Source organism: Carlito syrichta, unplaced genomic scaffold (genome assembly GCF_000164805.1).
Source record: "Carlito syrichta isolate Samal-C Ts95f unplaced genomic scaffold, Tarsius_syrichta-2.0.1 Scaffold98135, whole genome shotgun sequence".
NCBI lineage: Eukaryota > Metazoa > Chordata > Mammalia > Primates > Tarsiidae > Carlito > Carlito syrichta.
The window spans coordinates 218,612-240,254 of NW_007042231.1; the positions used below are offsets into that span (position 1 = coordinate 218,612).

Below are 21,643 nucleotides of genomic sequence, written 5' to 3' on the forward strand. Positions count from 1 at the left end.
CCACAGTCCCCACCACTCCCTATTGCTTAATATCTTATCTACTTCACTTTTATATTGCCTGCCTGACTCCTTTGGGGATTGCAGTTATAACCCCTTAGAATTTTCATCATATCAAAGCTTCTTAATCTTTTCTTGGGCTCCCATGGGAACACAATGAAAGCTTGGACTTCCTCTCAAGAAAAGTATTCACAGTTGTACATATATACAGTATTTTGCATGCAACTGCACAAGGTGCATAAACCACCTGACAAGTGGTACTATTTAATTCATGTCCATAAGGGAAAGTATAGAAGGTTGATCCAGATCAGGCAGCAAATCCAAAATTCATATAGTAAAAGGTTTCAGAACAAAAGATTGAAAATATATGTATGAATATGTGCTAGTTCTAGAATATTAGATGTTTGAAAATATGTGCCACTCTTGGCAGTCAATAACTGGTGAAATTTACAATCTCCAGCATTCCATTGACATAGTCCGACTGCCTTTGAAGCAGTAGCACAGGTCCAGCCATTTCTACACCTTTTCTTCACTAAACCCCCAGAAGCTAGTCAAGGGCTACAGACAGAGAGAGCAAAACTACTACACGTTCTTTTTGATATGGAGTAATGAAATAGTCAAATATTTAAGGATCATGAACAAAGGGTGGGAACAATGATGCCATATTCATGTTTTAAATGGTTAGATTAAAGGGAGAATTAACAACAATAGTGTTGGTACTGTTGTGAGAAAATGAGTTTATTCATACATTTTCGGTTACCATATAAATTGGAACAGACTTTCTGGAGGGCAGTTTGGAACATGTTCTGATCCTTCCACCTGGTAATTCTGTTTCTCAAAATTTATCATAAAGATATATAACTAGAGATGTGTTCAAGATTTAGGTATAAGGCTATTCATGGTAGCATTTTAAAAATAACAGTGACAAATTATAAGCAGTCTAAATGTGTTGTGTACACATAAGTTAAGATACTGTGCAACTATTAAAAGCTTTGTTCTGGAAACATTTAATGGCATGCAGAAATATTCCTCATACAGTATAAAGTGGGAAGATAAAACAAATCATACAACGGATATTATATATAATTCAAATTTTATTCAAATGTATGTACATTTTTAAAAATTGGGATCAAAACTAAAAACTTAACAATGGTTTGATCTAGAAGGTAAGAAAACATGACCCATTGTGCCTTCTGTTTTCAAGGTGAAACATGTTATTTTTGTTTGCTTTGTATTTTTGTGAAAGAGCTGGGATGGCTTCTGCCCTATTCTCCTATAACTTTGCCTCTGGAAATTTCCTCACTCCCCCTTCCCATCTCTGTTCCCTGGTCCTGACAGCTCAGTGCCACCTCTATGCTGGTACAAAACTCCTTCCTCTAAACCCTGTAGCAGTGTTCAGCCTCCCCACCCTAAAGATGGCCATGTAAAATACAAAGGAAAAGCAGTTTTCACATTGCTGCTTCATAAACCTGTCAGACCAACAACCGGGTTTAATTTATACACTTATTAGGACAAAAGGACGATGTGTGTGGGAAGCCAGGGAGCGTTGAATGAGTCCCCTCAGGATACTTAAATTAGAGGCAGAAATACAGCAAAGATTGAGACCTGAGATTAATAATCTGTGCTCCTGCATAAGGGAGATTCTATTGCCAAATTAACAGGTAGAATACAAATTCTGGGGCAGAGGGTGATGGCTCATGCCTATAATCTCAACATTTTGAGAGGCCAAGGTGAAAGGATCACTTGAGGTCAGGAGTTCAGAACTGGCCTGGGCAACATAGGGAGACCTCATCTCTTAAAAAAAAAAAATCTGCCACCAAAACCTTAGGTGACATAAAAATACTTAATTTATAGCTATATTTTTTAACAGGAAGAATTCCTATTTATGTGCTGATGAGATAGAAGGTGTTACCAGGGGAATTTGAGTATAGATGGCTATTAGATGGTATCAAGAAATAGATAATTTTGTTAGCAGTGATAATGGCATATCGTTGTGTAAGAAAATGTCTTTGTTGCCAGGCATGGTGGCTCATACCTGTAATCCCAGCACTTTGGGAGGTGGAGATGAAAGAATTACCCAAATCCAGGGGTTCGAGACCAACCTGGGCAACTTGGCGAGACCTCATCTCTACAATAAATCAAAAACTTAGCTGGGCATGGTGGAATGTACCTTTGCTTCCAGCTACTTGGAAGACTGAGGCGGAAGAATCACTTGAGCCCAGCAGATTGAGGCTGTGGTGACCGTAAGCGTGCCACTGCACTCCAACCTGGGTGACAGAGTGAGACTCCAACTCACAGAAAGAAAAGACACCCAAAAAAGAAAATGTCCTTGTTTTTAAAAATGCATACAGAATTATGAAATGACATAATCTTTCATATTTGCTTCAAGCCAGAAAAAAAGAGAAAAATGGCACAGTAGACACAATCTCTAGACGTTTTCAGAGATAGACAACATAGACACTAATAGACAGAATCCTACCCATAATTTATATCCTGAAGAATACATTCTTGCTATGCTGAGACATATCTTTGGTCGCTTTAGGTTTGTAAGCCATATTTACATCAAACCACCAGGGAACAGCAGGTAAAATAGTTTATGAACATGCCTGAGAATTGTGGCCATGGTAGAATCCTGGTCCAGGTCTCACCAGCCAGTGAGCTTAAATTCAGGTCTCATTTTCTTTAATACCCAAATTATGATGACTGGAGTCTCCTACCATCAGCACAGGAACAGAACGGCACCTCCAATGCCACTTCCAGAGGTCCCCTGGGCATCCTTCGCGGATGCTCTTAGCTAGGCTCAAGAAGAAATCCCACCTGTTCCCAGACAGACTCCAGACTCTCTGCCACCACTTCCTCAGCCAGAAGCACTCCACTTAACACAACTCCTACCCGCCCCCAACCCAGTGGCTGCTGTGACTACTGCCACCCTTCTGACCTAAAGAGCTTCCCTTCATTTTGCTCCTCCATCCTAAAACAGGAGCAAGAGCTTAATTCTCCATAGCCCAGCTGAGACCAGCCTACTACTTGGGACAAAACTTTACTAGAGGTAACCACAAGCAGATGAAATGCCACTAGTGAACATGCTCCCTCCAGGGGCTCCCAGAGTCCCTTAAGAGGGCTGCCTTTCTGCCTAGCTGCCAAACTACCTCCAGAAGGCTGGGACCAGCTTTTCTTTCCATGTGAAAATATCTCCAGCACCCCAAACCCCACTGGTTCTAAAAAGGAAAAGTTTCACTATCACGGGCTGTCTGGTCCTGACCCAGGAGTAACCTCTTCCTGGGATCCTTGCCGTTATGGAATATGCACTTCAGAGAAAACCCCCCTCGCAGCCACATGGGGATGGATGGTCTTGCTTTGTGAGTAGAATTTGTACCACAGTACCAGCTGGGTTGTTGTATACCCACCTAGCTTGTAGAACTTGGAGTCTTGTCCAGGTTGGCTGGGGCAAGTTGCTGTGCACATTTCCTCTCCAGAGCAAGGAGGAGCTCATTCCTAACCACTTCTGCAGTGTCCCACCTCTGGATTTCCTACAGATACCTGCTCAGTCAAGAGCACACACAGCTCTTCAAGAAGCAGCACCAGTTTGTAGCTTAGTGCGTTCCAAGTTTACACCAAGCCAGGAAAACTCCTTTTCCTCCACCCTCCCCAGGCCACTTGTGTGGGTCCTCGTACTGACTCAGCCTCCTGGGCCAGTCACATTACTGAACACCAGACATCCGGGGAAAACATCTGCATGCTATTTATCGTTGGCTTTTGGTTTCCACAAGAGTGCTGGTTGGGTGACTGGATTTTTAATTGTGGGGAGCTTCTCCAAAAATAAAGTCTCTACCCTTGGAAGATTAAAAAAAAATGCTTCAGGCTTTTAAATGATTGTTACTCCAGCCTCTACATCAGGATTTCAAACTTTGTAGGGCTTGATGTCAACCATAAGAGCAGAGGATTTCCACTACTTTTTAACCAAGGGAAAAAAAAGTTAAACCTTGCAAAAGCTGAGTTATAAACAATACTTTTTAAACAGCCAGATATATAACACACACGAGGGAGATCCCCCCAAAAAAACCAGAATTATTTTTTGGAGGGCGGGCCCCTTGTAGTCCAGGCTTTCTCTACTAGGTAAGCGTTCTAGGAACCCATCAGCATCAATGTACCACCTAGTGTTGTTGTGAGAGACTTTGTTTGACTTGACTTGGCTTGGCTTCAGTGAATTCTTATTTTAAAAAATTTTTTGGTGATTCTTTCAGTGCATTTGCCCATTTCATGATGAGTGATTTATGAGTGCACCTGCCTACACCATACTGAGTGTTCAGCAGTTTTTGACCAAAATCGGCATGGCCTCCGTGCCCCACCCTCCTTATTTACCTGACCTCACCCCAAGCAATATTTTTTTGTTTCCCCGGATGAAAAAAGTCCTCAAAGGGAAACATTTTGCCATTGTGGAAGAAGTGAAACAAGAAACAGTAGGAGCACGAAAAGGCATCAAGATTGATGAACTCAAAAACTGCTTTGAGCAGTGGAAAAAACATCTCGATAGATGTCTCACATCAAATGGAGAGTACTTTTGAAGGCAACTGAAGCTTAAATATGTAAGAATAAATACACAATTTTTAATAAGTAAATTCTGGGGTTTTTTTGGGTCCCTCTCATATGTGAGTTGGTTGCCTTTCAAGCAGGGGTCAGAAAGGTTTTTCTATAAAAGGCCAGAGAGTAAATATTCTAGGCTAGCAGACCTTATGGTTTCTAGTTGTCACAGACAGTTTGTAAATGACTGGGGATGACTTGAGTACCAATAAAGCATTTATTGACAAAAACAGGAGGCCGGCCAGCAGCTGACCCATGCCATGGACTCTGACTCTCAGGATGCAATCTAGTTGAGACTGAATCCATGTGACAAAGTAAACTCCCATACCTGGCAATGAGTATAAATGCCCTGAAGAGACTGAAGACTGGAGAATGAGCAGAATAAAGTGAAGTCTGTCAGAGTTTTTGGAGAGCCTTATTTGCAAACTCAGTCTTTATAGAAGATGACACACTTGGATTTGTGGAGCTGGGGAAGACATTCATTTACTCAACTTGTGTACCTGGAAACAATCTCACATCTTCCAGTGGAAAGATCGATACCACGTGCCTCCCTGAGACAGGGTGGTTTTATTTAGCTAGCGTTTGTCATGGTCATGGAACCGAGATCTTCTGATAGCCAGGTCCAGGAGTCCCTCTGTTGGCCAGAAGATGTAAGACATAAAGATGCACTTAGCACTTTTTTGCTGTCAAATACAAGCCACTGCTTCATAAACATAGGTGACTAAAAGCACTAGTGTTAACTTCCTCCATGGAGGTATGCATGCTTTTCTTGAAACATTGGTGTTTTGCTATACAGTTTAGTTTCTATGAAATGTGCCATTTCAAAGTGCTTTATAACTGTAAAACTCTACACTGGGGAAGTCAAGGTTGTAGCCTAACATGCTACTGTCTGAGAATGAACTTCTTGCTTCATGTGCAACATCTGGAACCAGTGGGCTCTTCCTGCTTCTTGCCTTCTTTGGGAACAAGGCAAATAAATTGCCTTAAGTGGTTTTGCTCACATGAATTAAACATTTCTTTAAGAGCATCAAGAAATTTGCATTGAGTTATAACATAGCGATTGAAGCCAGAGGACTTATTAATTTGATTTCTACATTGCCTTTCCTCCAAAGACAAAAGGAGCACATAGTATATAAGGAATAGAGCTCCCATAATGAATGCACCACTTGTAAGTAATCAAATGAAGATAAATGAGAGATAAATATGCCTTGCTCCAATCTCTTCCTGAGACAGTGAAACCCAGAGAATCAGCCACTCATGAGCTTGCTTTCTGACTAAACCACTGCTAGACCAGCTCCTAGTTCTCCTCAGCTGTAAGATAACCTGGTTTTGTTTCTTTAAAAAGGGGGGAGAAACCATGCAGGAAATCTAAGGACCCTTCTGTGTGTTGAATGCATGGACCTGGGAGACTATTTGTTCATTTATTCATTTCATCTTCAATAAGGCAGGCTCTGCTAGGCACATAGGATATAAAATTAAGTTCTATCCCACGAAAATGGTAATATACGCCATTTTGTATATGACAATGCTGTGTGATAAGTGCTTTGTGGGAACCAGGACCGTGACTGGGACCCTGGAAGAGGACATCCTGAAGAAAGGATAGGAATCCAGTGAAGGGGAGAGGAGGAATATTCCTGTTAGACGAAACAGCAGGAGGCCTAGCAACTTGGGAGGACAGTGAGGCTTTAACCAGAATGCTGGAAACAGGGAGGAGGAATAGGCTGGAAGTGTGATTATATGACTTTATTGGTTTCATGTGCCTTGCTAAGTGGACTGGACTTGAGCCTATAGGCACAGGGAAGCAAGTGACCCCCACCTGTACCATTCTCTACAGAGGGACAACCTGAACAAGCTTCAGGTGGAGAAGCATCCATACTAGAGAGACAGGAGAATCTAGAAGAGCATAGACTTAGGAGCCACACTGCCCAGGTTTGAATCCTAGTTCTGCCATGTATAACCTGTGGAATCTTGGATAGCCTTACTTGTCCTCAACTATAAAATAGGAGTAATAATGGTACTGTGTCATAGTGCATTTAATGCTATATAATTTTTATTTACTCTTTTTTGTCTGATGCTTTCAGAAGTTTGTAGGAAGTCTCTGAATTCGCACCAGAAGCTACAGGGCCAATGCTATAATCGAGCTACACACATGCAAGTGCACCAAATGTATTTGTTTGGAAATGAAAACAATAGAAAAAGACTTGCTCTCTGTCACTAGTTTGTAAAAGTCACCAGCATACAAGAAACTTCTACCCAGAAGCCTGAGCTGCCAGGAGAAGCAATAAGACAGCCCTATCATAATTACGTTATAGTAGAAAAACAGAAAAATCTCACTGAGCTGTTAGCTAGTTGGGAATGTCAAAGCAGTCGTATGGGCTCTGGAAGAGAACGGTTGAATTCCTTATATCCTCTGGGGTGTATTTAATGTTTTTCTTGAACAATAAGTCTCCCAAAAATGTTCATGGAGTCTTTTGAAAAATTGATCCCAACTACAGATACCACCATGCTTCTTAGTGTAAAAATAATGTTAAAACAGTTCCTGGATGCTAAAGAACCAGGACACCAGCCCACTGCTTCTTGACACATGTTTTGAACATCAAATGTGGACCTGCTGACAGAGGCTGCAAAGGCACCTTCAGATGATTCTGCTCAGGACCAGTTTATTTTATTAATGTCACAGCAGAGCCTAGAGTGGTGATATCACCTATTTTAAGGGGGTTTGGGTATTAATGCCTCTAAGAAAATAGATGTCATAAATGACTTGTGCACAGAAATATATGTTGCATGCTCCTTTCTGCCTTTTCCCTTCCCCCTTGAACGTGCTGGGGTTCAAATCCAGGCTGCCCTGGATTAACACAGTGAAATCATATTCAGCCTTATTTTTCCTAGGGAATAAAAGAAACATTCTGCAGTTTAAAAACTGTGAACTTGTTTATTTACTCCTCATAGCAACCCTATGAAGTAGTCAAGTAGGGACCTTAACTCCATCTTTAGAGATAAGGAAACGGTAGGTTGAAGACACATTAAGCCACATTTCCAAGATCACACAGATCATAAAGGCAGCATCTGAAACTGGCGAGTTCCATTCTGGAACGTTCTGCCGCTGAGGGGCCAGAGCCTGGGAGATGATTCTAGGGCAAGCAACTATACATAAATAACCACGCTATTCATTTGATCAGCATGTTTATTGAGAATCTGTTATGTACTGGGCACTGGGTATATCCTGGTGAACATACAGATATCCAGGGCTCCTTCCTTCCTGGAGCTTGCAGTCTAGGGAGAAAGACATTAAATAATGAACCATGATAAAAATTGTGAGACGTGATACACACAGGATGCCATGCAAGGAAATCAGGACAGCCTGGTTTAGCCTAGACACTCAGGGAAGGACTCTGAGGAAAGGATGTAAAAGCCAAATGAAGCGTGGGGAAGAACAGCCAGAGAAAAGTGTGCAAAGGCCTTGAGGTGAGAAGGAGGAGCTTGGTCTACTTGAGATGAGAAGAGGGCTGGAGGAGGTGATGAGACAAGAAGGTGGCACCAAGGTGGAGCTGAAGAGGCAAGTAGGTGTCTCTCCTACAGGGTCTTATTTGCTGGGATAAGATTTTCTTTTCTTTTCTTTTTCTTTTTTTTTTTTTTTTTTGTTGAGTCAGAGTTTCACTCTGTTGCCCAGGCTGGAGTGCAGAGGTGTACTCATAGCCACCGCAGCCCTGACCTTCCAAGTAACTGGAACTACAGGCAGTCTTCCACCTCAGGCGATCTTCCGCCTCAGCCTTCCAAGTAGCTGGAACTACAGGTGCATGCCACCATGCCCGGCTAATATTTTTAAAATTTATTGTAGAGATGAGGTCTCGCCAAGTTGCCCAGACAACTTGGGCTCAGGCAGTTCTCTCACCTCGGTCTCCCAAAGTACTGGGATCATAGGCACGAGCACTTGGCCCAGGAGTTTCTATTTTATTTATTTTCACTGCTATTAGAGGGTATCTATTTTATCTGCAGTGCCATCCCAGCGTGTTAAACGATCTAATTTATGTTGTTAGAAGATCTCTTTCGTGACCATGTAGTGAACAAATGATATCTGAGTGCCTTCCATATGCTCAGTGACACACATCATTATTTATCATCCATTCAATAATAATGGAGGCTATTTACCAAGTATGAACTAAGCAGTGGACACTGTACTAGGCACGTCATAGACATTGTTTCTAATCTCACAACAGCTGTGTAAGCTGAGGTTGTTCACTTTGCTACTCTCAAGTACCCTCAAGGAGATATAGGCATTTAAAAACCTCCATTTTAGCTGAGAATGGTGGCACATGCCTGTAATCCCAGCATTTGGGGAGGTGGAGGCGAGAGGATTGCCTGAGCTCAGGGCAATTGACCAGCCTGGGCAATTGGTGAGACCTCATCTCTACAGTAAATAAAAAAATTAACAGAGTGGTGGCACATGCCTGTAGTTCCAGCTACTTGGAAGGCTGAGACAGAGGGATCACTGAGGTCCAGCAGGTCGAGGCTACAGTAGCTGTGAGCATGCCATTGCACTCCAGCCTGGGGAACAGAGTGAGATTCCAACTCAAAAACAAACCCCATTTTATAGATGAAGAAACTGAGTCTGGGAGGGGAAGGCTGGGATTTGAACCCAGTCTCTCCCTCCAAAGCCCATGCTTTCTCTCTCTGCAAGTGGCCTCTCTGCTGGTGACAGAGAGACAGGAGTCGTCCACATAGCCAGTTTTAACAACCAAACACAGTGAGTTTCTTGGATGTTGTGTCCACTCACAATTGGAAGACCTGACAAGTCAGACCTAAAAGAACTTCCAGTAAGGAATTTAATTTTGATACCTTGCAGCAAGTGGAGAGAGACTATCACGAAAACTTTGTTCTCTGTAGGTGGTAGCTTAATCAAAGTACACTAGGAGGAGTCTTTGCCCTCGGATGTTTATTTTTAAGTCATGCTATTGTTTAGCCAGGCAACTGCTTCCTTTGTAGTGTTTTTATTAAAAGTTCAGATGATTACTGCTTTGGCTGGGAGCCAACAGTCAGAATCTCCTCCTGAGGTGAAAAAAAAGCAAATGCCTTTTCCTAAAATAAAGAGCCAGCAGGTGCCCCTAACTTCCAAGGACAGCCTTGGCTTTTATCTCTGTTTCTAGGCCACAGCCCAGCCTCAAAACCATGCTTGGTTTGAAAGGACAATTCTGGGCTCACTGGTAACTGCTCCTGCTCCTCTTTTTCTGCCCAATTCAGGTGTCACCTGCTCCACCAAGTCTCTCCTGGTTATCTCAATCTGACGGCACATTCTGCTCCTCCGAAAGCCCACAGGACCTGTTCTTTGCCCCAGTACTTTACAAGGCATCTCGTTTTTAAACTGGATGGGGAAGATCCAGCTGTTAAAATTTCTAATCTGTCACAGAGCAGTAACCTTTATAAACTATAATAAAAGTGAATGACTAGAAAAGTGAACAAAAAGGTAGACATAGAAAATACTACTTCTGTTTTTTATTGCTACATTCAACAGAAGTAAAATTACCGTCCAGGCCAAGCGCAGTGGTTCATGCCTGTGGTCCCAGCACTTTGGGAGGCCAAGGTGAGAGGATTGCTTGTGCCCAGGAGGTCAACGCTGTGGTGAACTGCAATCCCAACTCAAAAAATAAATAAATAAAAGTAAAATAAAATAAAATTACTGTCCAATTGCCATAAACAATCTGCTCATTTCTGTGCAGATCCTGCCATACCTGTTTAGTAATGTATGAGTGCACAGTTATCACTCACTTGTCAGCTCCCACAGCACAGCTTTCAGCTCCCTGAAGAAATGAGTTCTGGGAGTGCACTGAAAAGAAATGGGGTCCTCTAGACCTTGCCAGACGCAAGGATGGGCTGAGAGCAAAAAACCCAGGTAGCTGCTGGGAATTAAAACCCAAGGATAAAGCACAGTGGGGCTCCACTCATCTGAGACTAAGATGGGCATATCGTCTGATGTCCACCCAGTAAGTGATGGAGAGGTGTGATTCTCAGAGTCTCAAGCCTGGATTATGGTCCCATTCTCATAGCCAACATTCATTGAGCTAGACCAGGTGTTCTCTCAAGGATAATATTGCCCCAAGGCAGCAAAAGCCATTTTTATTTGATGGGGGGGTGGGAGATTTTACTGTTTTGTGTAAAAGACACATTTGTTCATTTAGTATATAAACAGGTATACAATTTGTGGCATTAAAATGTCACAGAGGTGCCAATTAGACAAAAATGTCTAAAAGGCTTGGGGAGAGGAAGGCACATAATAATAATTTTTTAAAAGGTTGAGAAACACTAAGATGCTAATAGGTTCTCATGTGGAAGCCTCTTATGGGTGAAAATTGGTTTTGTTTCTAAGGAGACGGCCTGCTGAGTGCCAAGTTCTGACACATAAGTAGACCTTTGAAATGGGGTCAGTTTGTAAGAGGAGGATTACCTTTAACAAAGGCAGTTCTTTCTGTCATGTGGAAAGTTTTGAGTGCAAACATTCATAGAGCACCTTATTTAATGCATGAGGACCTAGAGAAGAATAAGCCTCAGGCCTTAGAGCACTATACATCAGCTCAGTGTAGTGATGGAAGCATGTGCCAGGTGATTTTGGCTTCTTGTTTTCCTCTCCCCTCCCCCTATGCAACAGGGTAAAGAGCTTTTTTTAAAAAATCATGTTGTTAAGCTTGAATGAGTTTGCTTACTCAGCATTGTTGAGCACCCACTAAATGCTAACCACTCTGGTAGCTTCTGGAGAATGTGATGTCTTTTATCATCGCCATTAGCCACATGAGGCTATTTAAATTGAGATTAAAATTAAATAAAATGAAAACTCAGTTCCCCAGTCACACCAGCCACTTTTCAAGTGCTTGCTAGCCATATGTAGCTTGTGGCTACTGCAATGACCAACACAAGTTCAGAACATCTCCATCATCAGGAGGCTCTACTGGGCAGTGCTGGTCTAGAACCTTGCAGCACATGGATATTCACACACGATTCCAGTGTGGAGCAGTGGTTAAGAATATGACCTTGAGGGTCAGACCTGAGTTGGGATCCCAGCTCCATCCCTCACCTCACCAGCTTTATGGTCGTCTTATGTTACTTACCCTTTCTGAGCTACAACTCAGATAATGTGATAATGTGCCTGCCTCATAGGGTTATATTGAGAATTAAGGATGATGCATTGACCTGCAGTCATTGCCCAGTGTGTCTCCTGTCATTATTACCATTATTTTTGTTGTCATTTCAATTATCACTCTCATCATTATTACTGTTATCGGCAAGTGGCATGGTTTGTTTTTGTTTTTTGTGTTTTGAGTCTGAGTCTCACTCTGTCACCCAGGCTGGAGTGCAGTGGCACACTCAGGGCCACCACAGCCACGACCTCTTGGGCTCAGGTAATCCTTTCACCTCAGCCTTCCAAGTAGCTAGAACCACAGGCACATGCCACCACACCCAGCTAATTTTTTTGTTGTTGTTTATTGTAGAGACAAGGTCTCGCCATGTTGCTTAGGCTGGTCTTAAACCCCTGAGCTCAGGTAATCCTCTTGACTCCGCCTCCCAAAGTGCTGGGATTACAGGAGTGAGCCACTGCACCCAGTTTAGGTGGTGCGTTTACACCAGCCAGACTGACAATCTATAGTCATTAAATTCTGTAATGTTCCTATTGCAGAGGTTTTCAAAGATTAGGTTGTTTTTTGTTTGTTTTTTTGAGTTGGAGTCTTGCTCTGCCACCCAGGCTGGTGTGCAGTAGTATAATCACGGCTCACTGCATTCTCTACCCTCTGGGCTCAGGTGATCCTTTTGCCTAAGCTTCCTAAGTAGCTGGGACCATCACCATGAATGGCTTATTATTTATTTTTTTATTTTTTGTAGAGGTGAGGTCTCATTATGTTGTCCAGGCTGGTCTTGAATTCTTGGTCTCAAGTGATCCTCCTTCCTCAGCCTCCCAAAGTGCTGGGATTATAGGTTCACACCACACCTGGCCAAGGCTGTTTCCCTGTATGTATTTCTTCCCTCTACAGTGGTCATCATCCCTATCCCTTACAATGCATTATAAATCATCCAAGAACCTGGGTTTGGGGGTCCAGCTGTCCCCCCATCATTGACAACTAGAGAAGTAGAGGAGTAACTTTCAAGTGGAAAGAAGTATGATTGTTGATTTAATTTCTGATATATCCCGGAAAACTGTAGTATAGAGGTGGATTGGAAGAATGGGAAATAAAGCCCTTCCTGAAAGTGACTACAAGATAGTTGCTGTGCTCCAGCAGAGAGGAGCTGACTGACTGCTTGGGGATGTATTTGTTTAAGATTTTTCCACCAAGAATCTCATTATTATGAAGGCTTTTATTTCCAGCTGAGTCCTGAAGTACAAGCAGAGGCACCAGCCCATGGCCAAATCATTAAGACAAATTAAGACATATTAACATATGTTGAAAACAATTACCCGCATAGATTTAATTTGTTTCACTGCTGGAAGAAACTCCTGGGAAGGCACCAAACTCATTCCTGAGAACAGTTCTGTAGCTACCCTGTTACGCTGTCACTTGTCAGCTACTTAAATTGGACTTCTACCAAAGAAGGACAATATATTTGAAAATAGATTCTGTATTAGGTGCTTATACAAGTTACTTGGAGACTGTTAAGGTGATGATTTTCCTTTTTTCTTTTAACCTACCATTATTATAAACAGCTGCTATAGTTGTTTATCAAAACAATGTTCTGAGTTCTACAATGAAATAGGCACATTTTAGAATCATAATATACTTAGCAAACTTATATGTTTGCTGATGGTTTGCTGTTTCTTTAAGAGACCTAAACTAAATGGGAGATAATTCATTTGTGTCTAAATTTTGGCCTTTGATCCCTCTTGATTTTGTTGTTGGTGTTGTTGTTCCTTGCATAATTGTTATGGTTCATTGTCTTACTGTCAGAAAATGAAGCACACCAAACCACATTTTTCTCAAAGAAAGATCGTCAAGGTTATTCTAGAATGTGACTGTTGCAATATGCCCATCATATGGTAATTGCACAGTCTTGTCCCAGAAGTTGGCAAATGGGCCCTTAACAACATCCTGGAGTAGCCAGAGGACCTTCTCTCAAAATATTAAATTCCAACGAGCAGGCAACAGCTGGAGGTGTGTTTAGAGTGAGAAATGACTTGTTCTGTTGTCACAGTGGTGATAGCTTCCTTGCGGATTTTTCCTGTGTATAAAATGTGGGTGATTATATGTGAGGAGCATAATCCCCCAGTCACTTAAAATAAATGGATAGACCTTTTACAGTGTGAAAAGTGAATATAAAAGCTACCTGTGCACGCTGGCAGTCATACAGGTTTACTGCCTTTCCCTTGGGGTTGCCTTGTGACCACCTGTTCCTTTTTCCTGCACTTTAGGCTTTATAAGCACCCTGCACTTTAGGTTTTGTAAGTGGTCATCGGATAACTCATGGGTGTTGCAGAATCATTTTCTATAATGATCATTTGACTCAGAATGTGACCTCAGGAAATCAGGCTGAGGAAAATCTGAAACATCCAAAGAAAGGTTGCTGAAAGATGATGTGGTTGTTTCTCAACTTGCCCCATCTTCCACATAGAAATCCAGTCAGAAAACTGAATTTGCAGCCAGGCTCGGTGGCTCAGCCTGTAATCCCGCACCTTTGGGAGGCTGAGGTGAGTGGATTCCTGAGCCTGGGGGTTCGAGACCCGCCTGGGCAGCGAGACCTCATCTCTGCAATAAATCAAAAAATCAGCCAGGCGTGGTAGCGCATGCCTGTAATTCCGGCTACTTGGAAGGCTGAGGTGGAAGGATTGCCGGAGCCCAGCAGGTCGAGGCTGCGGTGGCCGGGAGCGGCCACTGCACTCCAGTCTGGGCGACAGAGTGGGACTCCAACTCAAAAAAAAAAAAAAAAAGAAAGCTGAATTTGACTCCATTTGGATGACTCCATTTGGCAAGGAGGGATTCATGCCTTTCACCTCTAAAACAGCTGCCTTTGTCATTCCAAACAATTCTTTGAAGTCTAAGCAACACTTAGTCATTTTATTAGTAGCCAAACATCATTTGAAACAAGATCTAACAATGTGACCGTAAGTCTCTGAAATTACCTGTGCCCTGAGAAATTATTTATTTATATCCTTTCTCTTTGAAACAGAAGATTTAAAGTGTCTCACAATAGAAGCCATACACAATAAGGTTGTTCACATAGAAGCAATTTAAAAATCATGAAAAGAGGAAGGAAATATCCTAGCCAGGATGGATAATGACATTACTGTGAATTTGGTCCTAAGACAATCCAAAGATCTAGCAGTAAGTGGATAATTAAATAAATTATGGTATAGCCACATGATGGAAGATTATGTACCATTATAATTATCCTCAGTGTGAGTTTGCAATAATGAGGGAGACCACTTATACAATTTTAAGAAGAGTGTGGGTTGAAAACATAAAATTCTCTCAGCTATGTTTTAAAAAATTGGAAAAAATGTTGGAAGAAAATTCACTGAACTATTAGCTGATTGATGAGATGAAATTATTTTTGTTTTCCTTATATTTTTTCTCCTTTTTTAGATATTGTAATGTATGTATTACTTTTATAATCACATGTAAGTGTTATTTTTTCAGTTGACTCTGAGTTCCGTGACAATTCTCATTATGTGATCAAAGAACTTATCTCAGTTCTTCAAGATAAATTTTTCTTTGAGACTGAATTTCAAAGGGGGGGTATTCTAAGATTGTTGAGTGATATCATGTATGAATCTTGGTAAAGGTCTTAGTGCAAATGCAGAAGGGGGACTCCTTATGACTGTTTTCCGACCACCTTCCACGAAGAGCCAAAGGCAGGGTACTCAACTCCAGGCTAAGGCATGGGAATTAGCCTGCAGAGGATTTGTATGTCACTGGGCTTCCAACTCTTAATTCAGCATTTGAAATTTTGAAGCGCTGCTGTTGCCCACTGCATCTTTTCCATCCAAATCCTAACCGGGCCCGACCCCGCTTAGCTCCCGCAATCAGACGAGTTCGGGCTCTTTCAGGTTGGTGTAGCAGTAGACACAACTTATTCAGACAGTGTGAAAAGGACCTAATAGATGCAGAGAACAACTCTCAGCTCTTTATTTCATACCTGAGGATTGAGTCACCAGTCCTGGAAATCTGTCTTTTATATTTGTCTTAATTTGACTTTTCCTCCTCCCCCTTTAGGTGTTGCTGCACTGGATTCCAATGTATCTGGAAAAATTGGTCTGCGTGCTGTCGTATATTATTTCTGTACTACTGTCATTGCTGTAATTCTAGGTAATATTTATTTCCTCTATATAATTGCAACTGTTCTTTCAAAAAGTAGTTGGACTTCTTAAAATTCACATTAAAAAAAAATCAGAAAGTACTATTGTCAAACTACCATGAAGCTTTTTCCCTTAAAGTCTACATAGCACTTTCTATGTGAAGAAACTGTAATACTGACGGAAATTGAGCCATGGTACTGCTTATTCAAATCTCAAGTAAGAAGCAGAATGAAGGTGACAGTTCTATGCCTTGTCGGGATCATTGAGTACAAGGAAGTGAAGCCAAGAGATTATATAATTTTTAAACTGGATAATTAGTCTATAACAGTGGAGTTGAGCATAATTATAAAATATTTCCAGAAAGATCTCATTTTAGTGCAAATGAGCTAATAGCTAAGAAAACCTTGCCAAGTATAAATCCCACTTGTAGGAGGGAGAAAGTTCTAATGACGGAATAGCTGCTCTTGTGCCTTTCGCATAGTTCTGTGAATAATGCTTCATCTATCCTTTGGGACCTAGAAGGACATTTTAAGAAAGATGCCCAGAGTGGGAAGAAAGGGAGGGGATATATATACTCAGATGTTGCAGTCAGCTTGCCCCTGCAGACCTGCCTTAATTAATTGGCAAGAAGTGGTAGGATGTGGTGAGGTTTTAGTGGTATTAGGGCCGGGGATCCAGAGGACCTGAACCCTAGCTTAAACCAAAGTCACATCTCCTAATGAGGTTCCTAAGGGAGACAAACACAAAAAGCAAATAGCAGCAAAAAATCAAGGCATTGCTTTCTTACTACCTGAGTGTATATATCTCTTCTGCAACCCGAGAGGAAAGGGTGGGCCATGGCCCTCTTATTACCCGGTGACCCCGTCTCCTAGAAAGACTGACCCATTCGGCATCCCAAGGTCTACCTCTTGGATGCCTCCTCTTGGGGGAGGAGAAAATAGCGTGGGGATCTTTTTCTTCTTCCCTCCCAGTTAAACAAACTGAGGTCTTGTTCTCTTCTACAACCTTCCACCTTGTCTGACACTCAAGTGAGAGGAACCCAGAACTTTCAGATGCTCTACTATGTTTTTTTTTTTTTCCTTTTTTTGAGTCAGAGTCTCACTCTGTTGCCCAGGTGGGAGTGCAGTGGCATACTTATGGCTACCGCAGCCTTGACCTGCTGGGCTCAGGGGATCCTCCTGTTTCTGCCTCCCAAAGTGCTGGAATTACAGGCACGAGCCACCATGCCTGGCTAATGTTCTACCATGGTTCTTCCTTACAGTGAAATGAACCATGTCTCCCTGGAATTCCCCACTTATTTGTCCTCATTCCACCCCTGAACAACATTTTCCCATGTGACAGCTTTCCAGATACTCAAAGGTCTGTGGTATGGAAGGAAGACAAGGCTTGTTCTGTATGACCCTCAGGAGAATAACCAGCATCTGTGCGTAAAGGTTACAGAAAGATATAAAGATACTGAATGAGTTCTCTGGGCTGGAAAATGAATCACCCTCACCCCAACACCTGCCTAGCCTGATCTCATAGGCTAAAGAAAAAGAATATTCTCATCAGCAGGTGTTTCCAGTATCGATTCTGGTATGCAGCCCCTTCATTAAACACACACACACACACACACACACAGTTATTTCTGCTTCTTCATATAAATGGAAAAGTAATTAAGGTGACTGTGAGGTCCTGGTGGATGTTCAGGATTTTGGCTGGACCTCAGGGTCCTCCCTATCACAGTATTGCCTAATGCCATCATGCCGACTGGGTTCTAAGAAAGATGCACTGGGTGCCAGGTGTGTCAGGTGCCTTGGAAGGTTCTTAATGCTCTGTGGATATTGTCCTTGGCCACAGGTATCGTGCTGGTGGTGAGCATCAAACCTGGTGTCACCCAGAAGGTGGCTGAAATCGACAGGACAGGCAACACCCCTGAAGTCAGCACAGTGGATGCTATGTTAGACCTCATCAGGTGAGTGTCTTACTAGCAGGTGGTTTCATGGGCATGCGGTCTGTGCAGTTGCACAAGGTCTTATACATGGCTTAATGCTGTGCTGTGTCTGTCTTGAAATATTTAACGATTTTTGAATTTTTCATTTTGACCTGGACCCCACAAATTACATAGCCAGTTTTGCTTGTGAGGTCATTGTTCCAAGAGAAAATGGAATGAACAGGCTCCTCTGTCCAGATTTATGGTGGACAGACATGCAGAATTATACTTGTTACATAGAGATGCTGGGCTGAGTTGTGCAGTCAGTTCTGTACTATTTCTCTAAGTTCTGCATTAGAGAAATGCATTTTAATTATTTAGAAGAAACTCTTATCTGAAGAAACCAAAGCTGTAAATAGGTCAGTCAATTAAAAAACAGCAATTAAAGCAGAGACTCAAGAAATGATAAAAGATACATAGTACATATTTTATTTCCACTCTAAAACTTGAATGCATTTATTCACCAATTTTCTGATATAGGGCCAGGTCTTTTCTTTGAGTGTGCCTATTCATTGTAATTTCACACAATTTCGGTTGCATATGCAGCCTTTATAAATACATCACCTGCAATTTCCAGATGAAGTTTCCATAGAGTAGGGCAGCAAAACCCTTAGAAATTGCAAAGAAAGCCAAGTGCCAAATCCTTCCAGTTTTTCTGTTTCAATTGTCTTTTCATACCTATTTACACATAAAAGTTTTAGTCATTTGCCTTTATTGGGTTTCCAGGCATTCAGCTTAGTTTATATAGAAATCATACCCTCCTTTTCGTATTCCTATTTCATTGACTTACATCATATTTAATTAAATTATTATGATATTTGCAGTTGTCATAAAAAAATTTGTGAACAAATACAGTGGACTCTCAGCAAACACACCTCTTCCTTGATGAAAACAAAAATGTGCAAAATATTAAAGAATTAATAACCTCTTGACTGTAAGTGTCTACCTGCCAAGGTGGCGTTCAACAGAGGACAGAAAGCCTGTCAGTTACTCAGTGAATCGATTAAGTGGTGGTTGATTAGGAGAGCTTTCTATACTTGGTTGAAGCTCAGCAGGAAAAAATAAGTCTTAATACAAGGAAGCATCATGCAAAGGAGAGACCAGAAGAAAAACTAGAGTACTCATTCTTTACTCACTTTCACCAATGTGTTGGGTATGACAAAAAACACTTTTTGCCCTAGCGTAATGCTGTGTTTCATGTCTCCTACAGGAATATGTTCCCTGAGAACCTTGTCCAAGCCTGTTTTCAGCAGGTAATATTCTAGACTTTTACCCTTAAGTTGCTTCTGTCTTCCCATTGCCAATTAAGAAATTTTTTTTCTGCCATGATTCAATAAGTGGAATTAGCACATCAAAAATGGCGGGAGTGAGGGGGATGGCAGCAGAAAGTATACGTGTGAACGAACAGTGGAGTTTCAGGTGACTCCTCTGTTTTGTATTCAACTTCTCCCAGCTATAGTGAAGCACATGGCATACTATACTCTGCTTCCTTTTCTTTCTTATGATCTCTCCCCTGCAAAGGGCTCAAGTGGTACAAGTCTCTAACAATGAGAGTTTAAAATGTGGGCTCCAGTACCAAGGTTTTTGGAGAACCATGTTATATTTGTGCAGAAACTTAGATTCTGCAGGCGTAATGCAGTGAAAAAAAATAGCTCTCCTTGTCCTCTTTCCTTTTCTTCTCATGTCGGAACCCAGGATCTAACCTACATGATACGGTCTGTGTCTGGGATTCAATCTTCTCTTTAATCATTGTATCCCCGTTACTGGCACTCTACAGAGCAGTGTAACACAGCCATGTTTTTGTTTTTGTTTTTCTCTAGGAAAATTTAGCAATCTCTTCACTCCATTGACTTTGAGCCTTTTTCTCCTATTTATTTATGTATTTTAAGGCAGCTGAGTCTATCATACACTGCCATATTCATTTACATAAATTACATGAACAGAGACTTCTGTGTATACCAACAATAATGGCAATTCTATCACTCCCTGCTGGCCTCCACGAGGCACAGAACCTCCTCTATTTCAAAGCGCCTTTGCAGATCAGCTACAGTGGTTGTTTGTAAGGTTCTTGGTGTTGGCAGAGCCTTGTAGGGGGACTCTTATGCCTGGTGTATTGATATACTAGCTCTTTCTTAAACCTCCATGTTGAAGCTCCACAGAATCAAACAGGGCTAAAGAAAGAGAATTGAATAGAAAGCTCACTCAGTGAATAGCCCTAGAAGGACTTGATTTTGGAACAACCATGTTAAACTTTTCTTTTCTTTTTTTTTAATTTTTAATTTTAAAGATGTGGGGTGCAAGTCAGGGTTAGGTATATAAATGTTCATTATGCAGGTACCCTTGTTGATGAGGTGTGCTCCCTCCTCCCTCCCCCGGCAGATTCCCACTACTGCCAATCCTTTTCTTATAGTATTACGATAATTGTTCAAGTTCAAGGTCCCCTTATGAGTGAGAACATGTGATAACCAGTCCTTTTTTTTTAAAGCTGGATTCTCACTCTGTAGCACAGGTACTGGAGTGCAGTGACATGAATCACAGCACAGCCTTGATCTCTTGGGCTCAAATGATCCTTCTGCCTCAGCCTCCCGAGTAGCTGGGACTACAAGCACACATCACCATGCTTGGCTAATTTTTTAGTTATTCTACGTCTCTCTGTGTTGCCCAGGCTGGTCTCAAACTCCTTGGCTCAAGCAGTCTTCCCACCTCGACCTTCTAAAGTGTTGATTACAGGAATGAACCACCACACCCAGCCTAAACCTTTCTTGGTGCTTATTAAAGTCATGGTGACTTTATCAGAGTGGTGAAGTGTTTTTTTTTTTCTTTCTCAGATTAAAAATCACTCATTAATTAATGGAAACAAAAATGACTGACAGAAATCAATACAGAGTCTGTGAAGGCACCTACCAGTCCAACCTATACTTATTTTCACATTATTGCCCCATGAATTTGGCCCTTATGGTGAAAGCGAGAGGACATGTTTACATTGTTGAGTGGTGGTTGTGAGAGTCAGCATTTGGGTTTCTCTGTCCCACTTTTAGTTTCAAAACCTCATAGTAGTACTGTTGACAACTGGAGCCAACAGAGGCACTGGAGGTAGAACCCTTCAGTGGCACTTTTTCGGTCAGAATAACATATACCTATGGTTTCACCTTAGATGCTTTAAAAACTCTTTTTTGCTTGTTTGTTTGCTTGACTTTTCTTTCCTCCAATGTTCAGTACAAAACCAAGCGTGAAGAAGTGAAGCCTCCCAGTGATCCAGAGACAAACATGACAGAAGAGTCCTTCACGGCCGTCATGACAACTACTATTGCCAAGGTATCATCCTTGTCATCTGCTCACCTTACCCAGGAGGCAGGCTCTGAGTCATGAGTGACAAGGAAACAGAAATGCATTCAGTCCTTGTCATTCTCAGAATCTGCATTTGCTACTCGCTAAAATGTATTTGGAACCCCCAAGTCAATATTCATGGGGCTTTTGCGGTCATCTGCAGGCACACAAAGAGCAGCAAAATATTTGAGTCGCCTGTTAGGCTTGTTTCCAACTGAGGTTGAACAAGGTTGTGCTCTGCCTTCTTGTTCTAGTTCTCATACTGTAAGCAAGTATCCATTTTATGGTGTGTATCGCCACGTTTTTTGCATCATTGTGTTTTTCTTGGTGATTTAGCTGTTTAAAATGAACCAAAGCATAGTGCTGACTTGCTCTCTAGTGTCCCTAAGCTCAAGAAGATTGTGATGTCCATTAGGGGGAAAATTTGTGCTTTAGATTAGCTTCATTCAGGCATAAGGTACAGTGCTGTTGGCCATGAGTTCAATGTTCGTGGATCA

At 41.8% G+C, this 21,643-nt stretch overlaps 1 protein-coding gene across 1 annotated transcript in view; it reads left to right on the top strand.

Moving 5' to 3' along the window:
• Positions 1 to 21,643, top strand: part of SLC1A1 (solute carrier family 1 member 1) — a 79,110-nt gene that overhangs the window by 38,912 nt on the left and 18,555 nt on the right. Inside the window, exons 3-6 of the mRNA XM_008063100.2 lie at positions 15,765 to 15,857; positions 17,687 to 17,801; positions 19,030 to 19,072; positions 21,036 to 21,134. Coding sequence (XP_008061291.1) covers positions 15,765 to 15,857; positions 17,687 to 17,801; positions 19,030 to 19,072; positions 21,036 to 21,134 — 350 coding nt within the window. The remainder of the gene's footprint in view (positions 1 to 15,764; positions 15,858 to 17,686; positions 17,802 to 19,029; positions 19,073 to 21,035; positions 21,135 to 21,643) is intronic.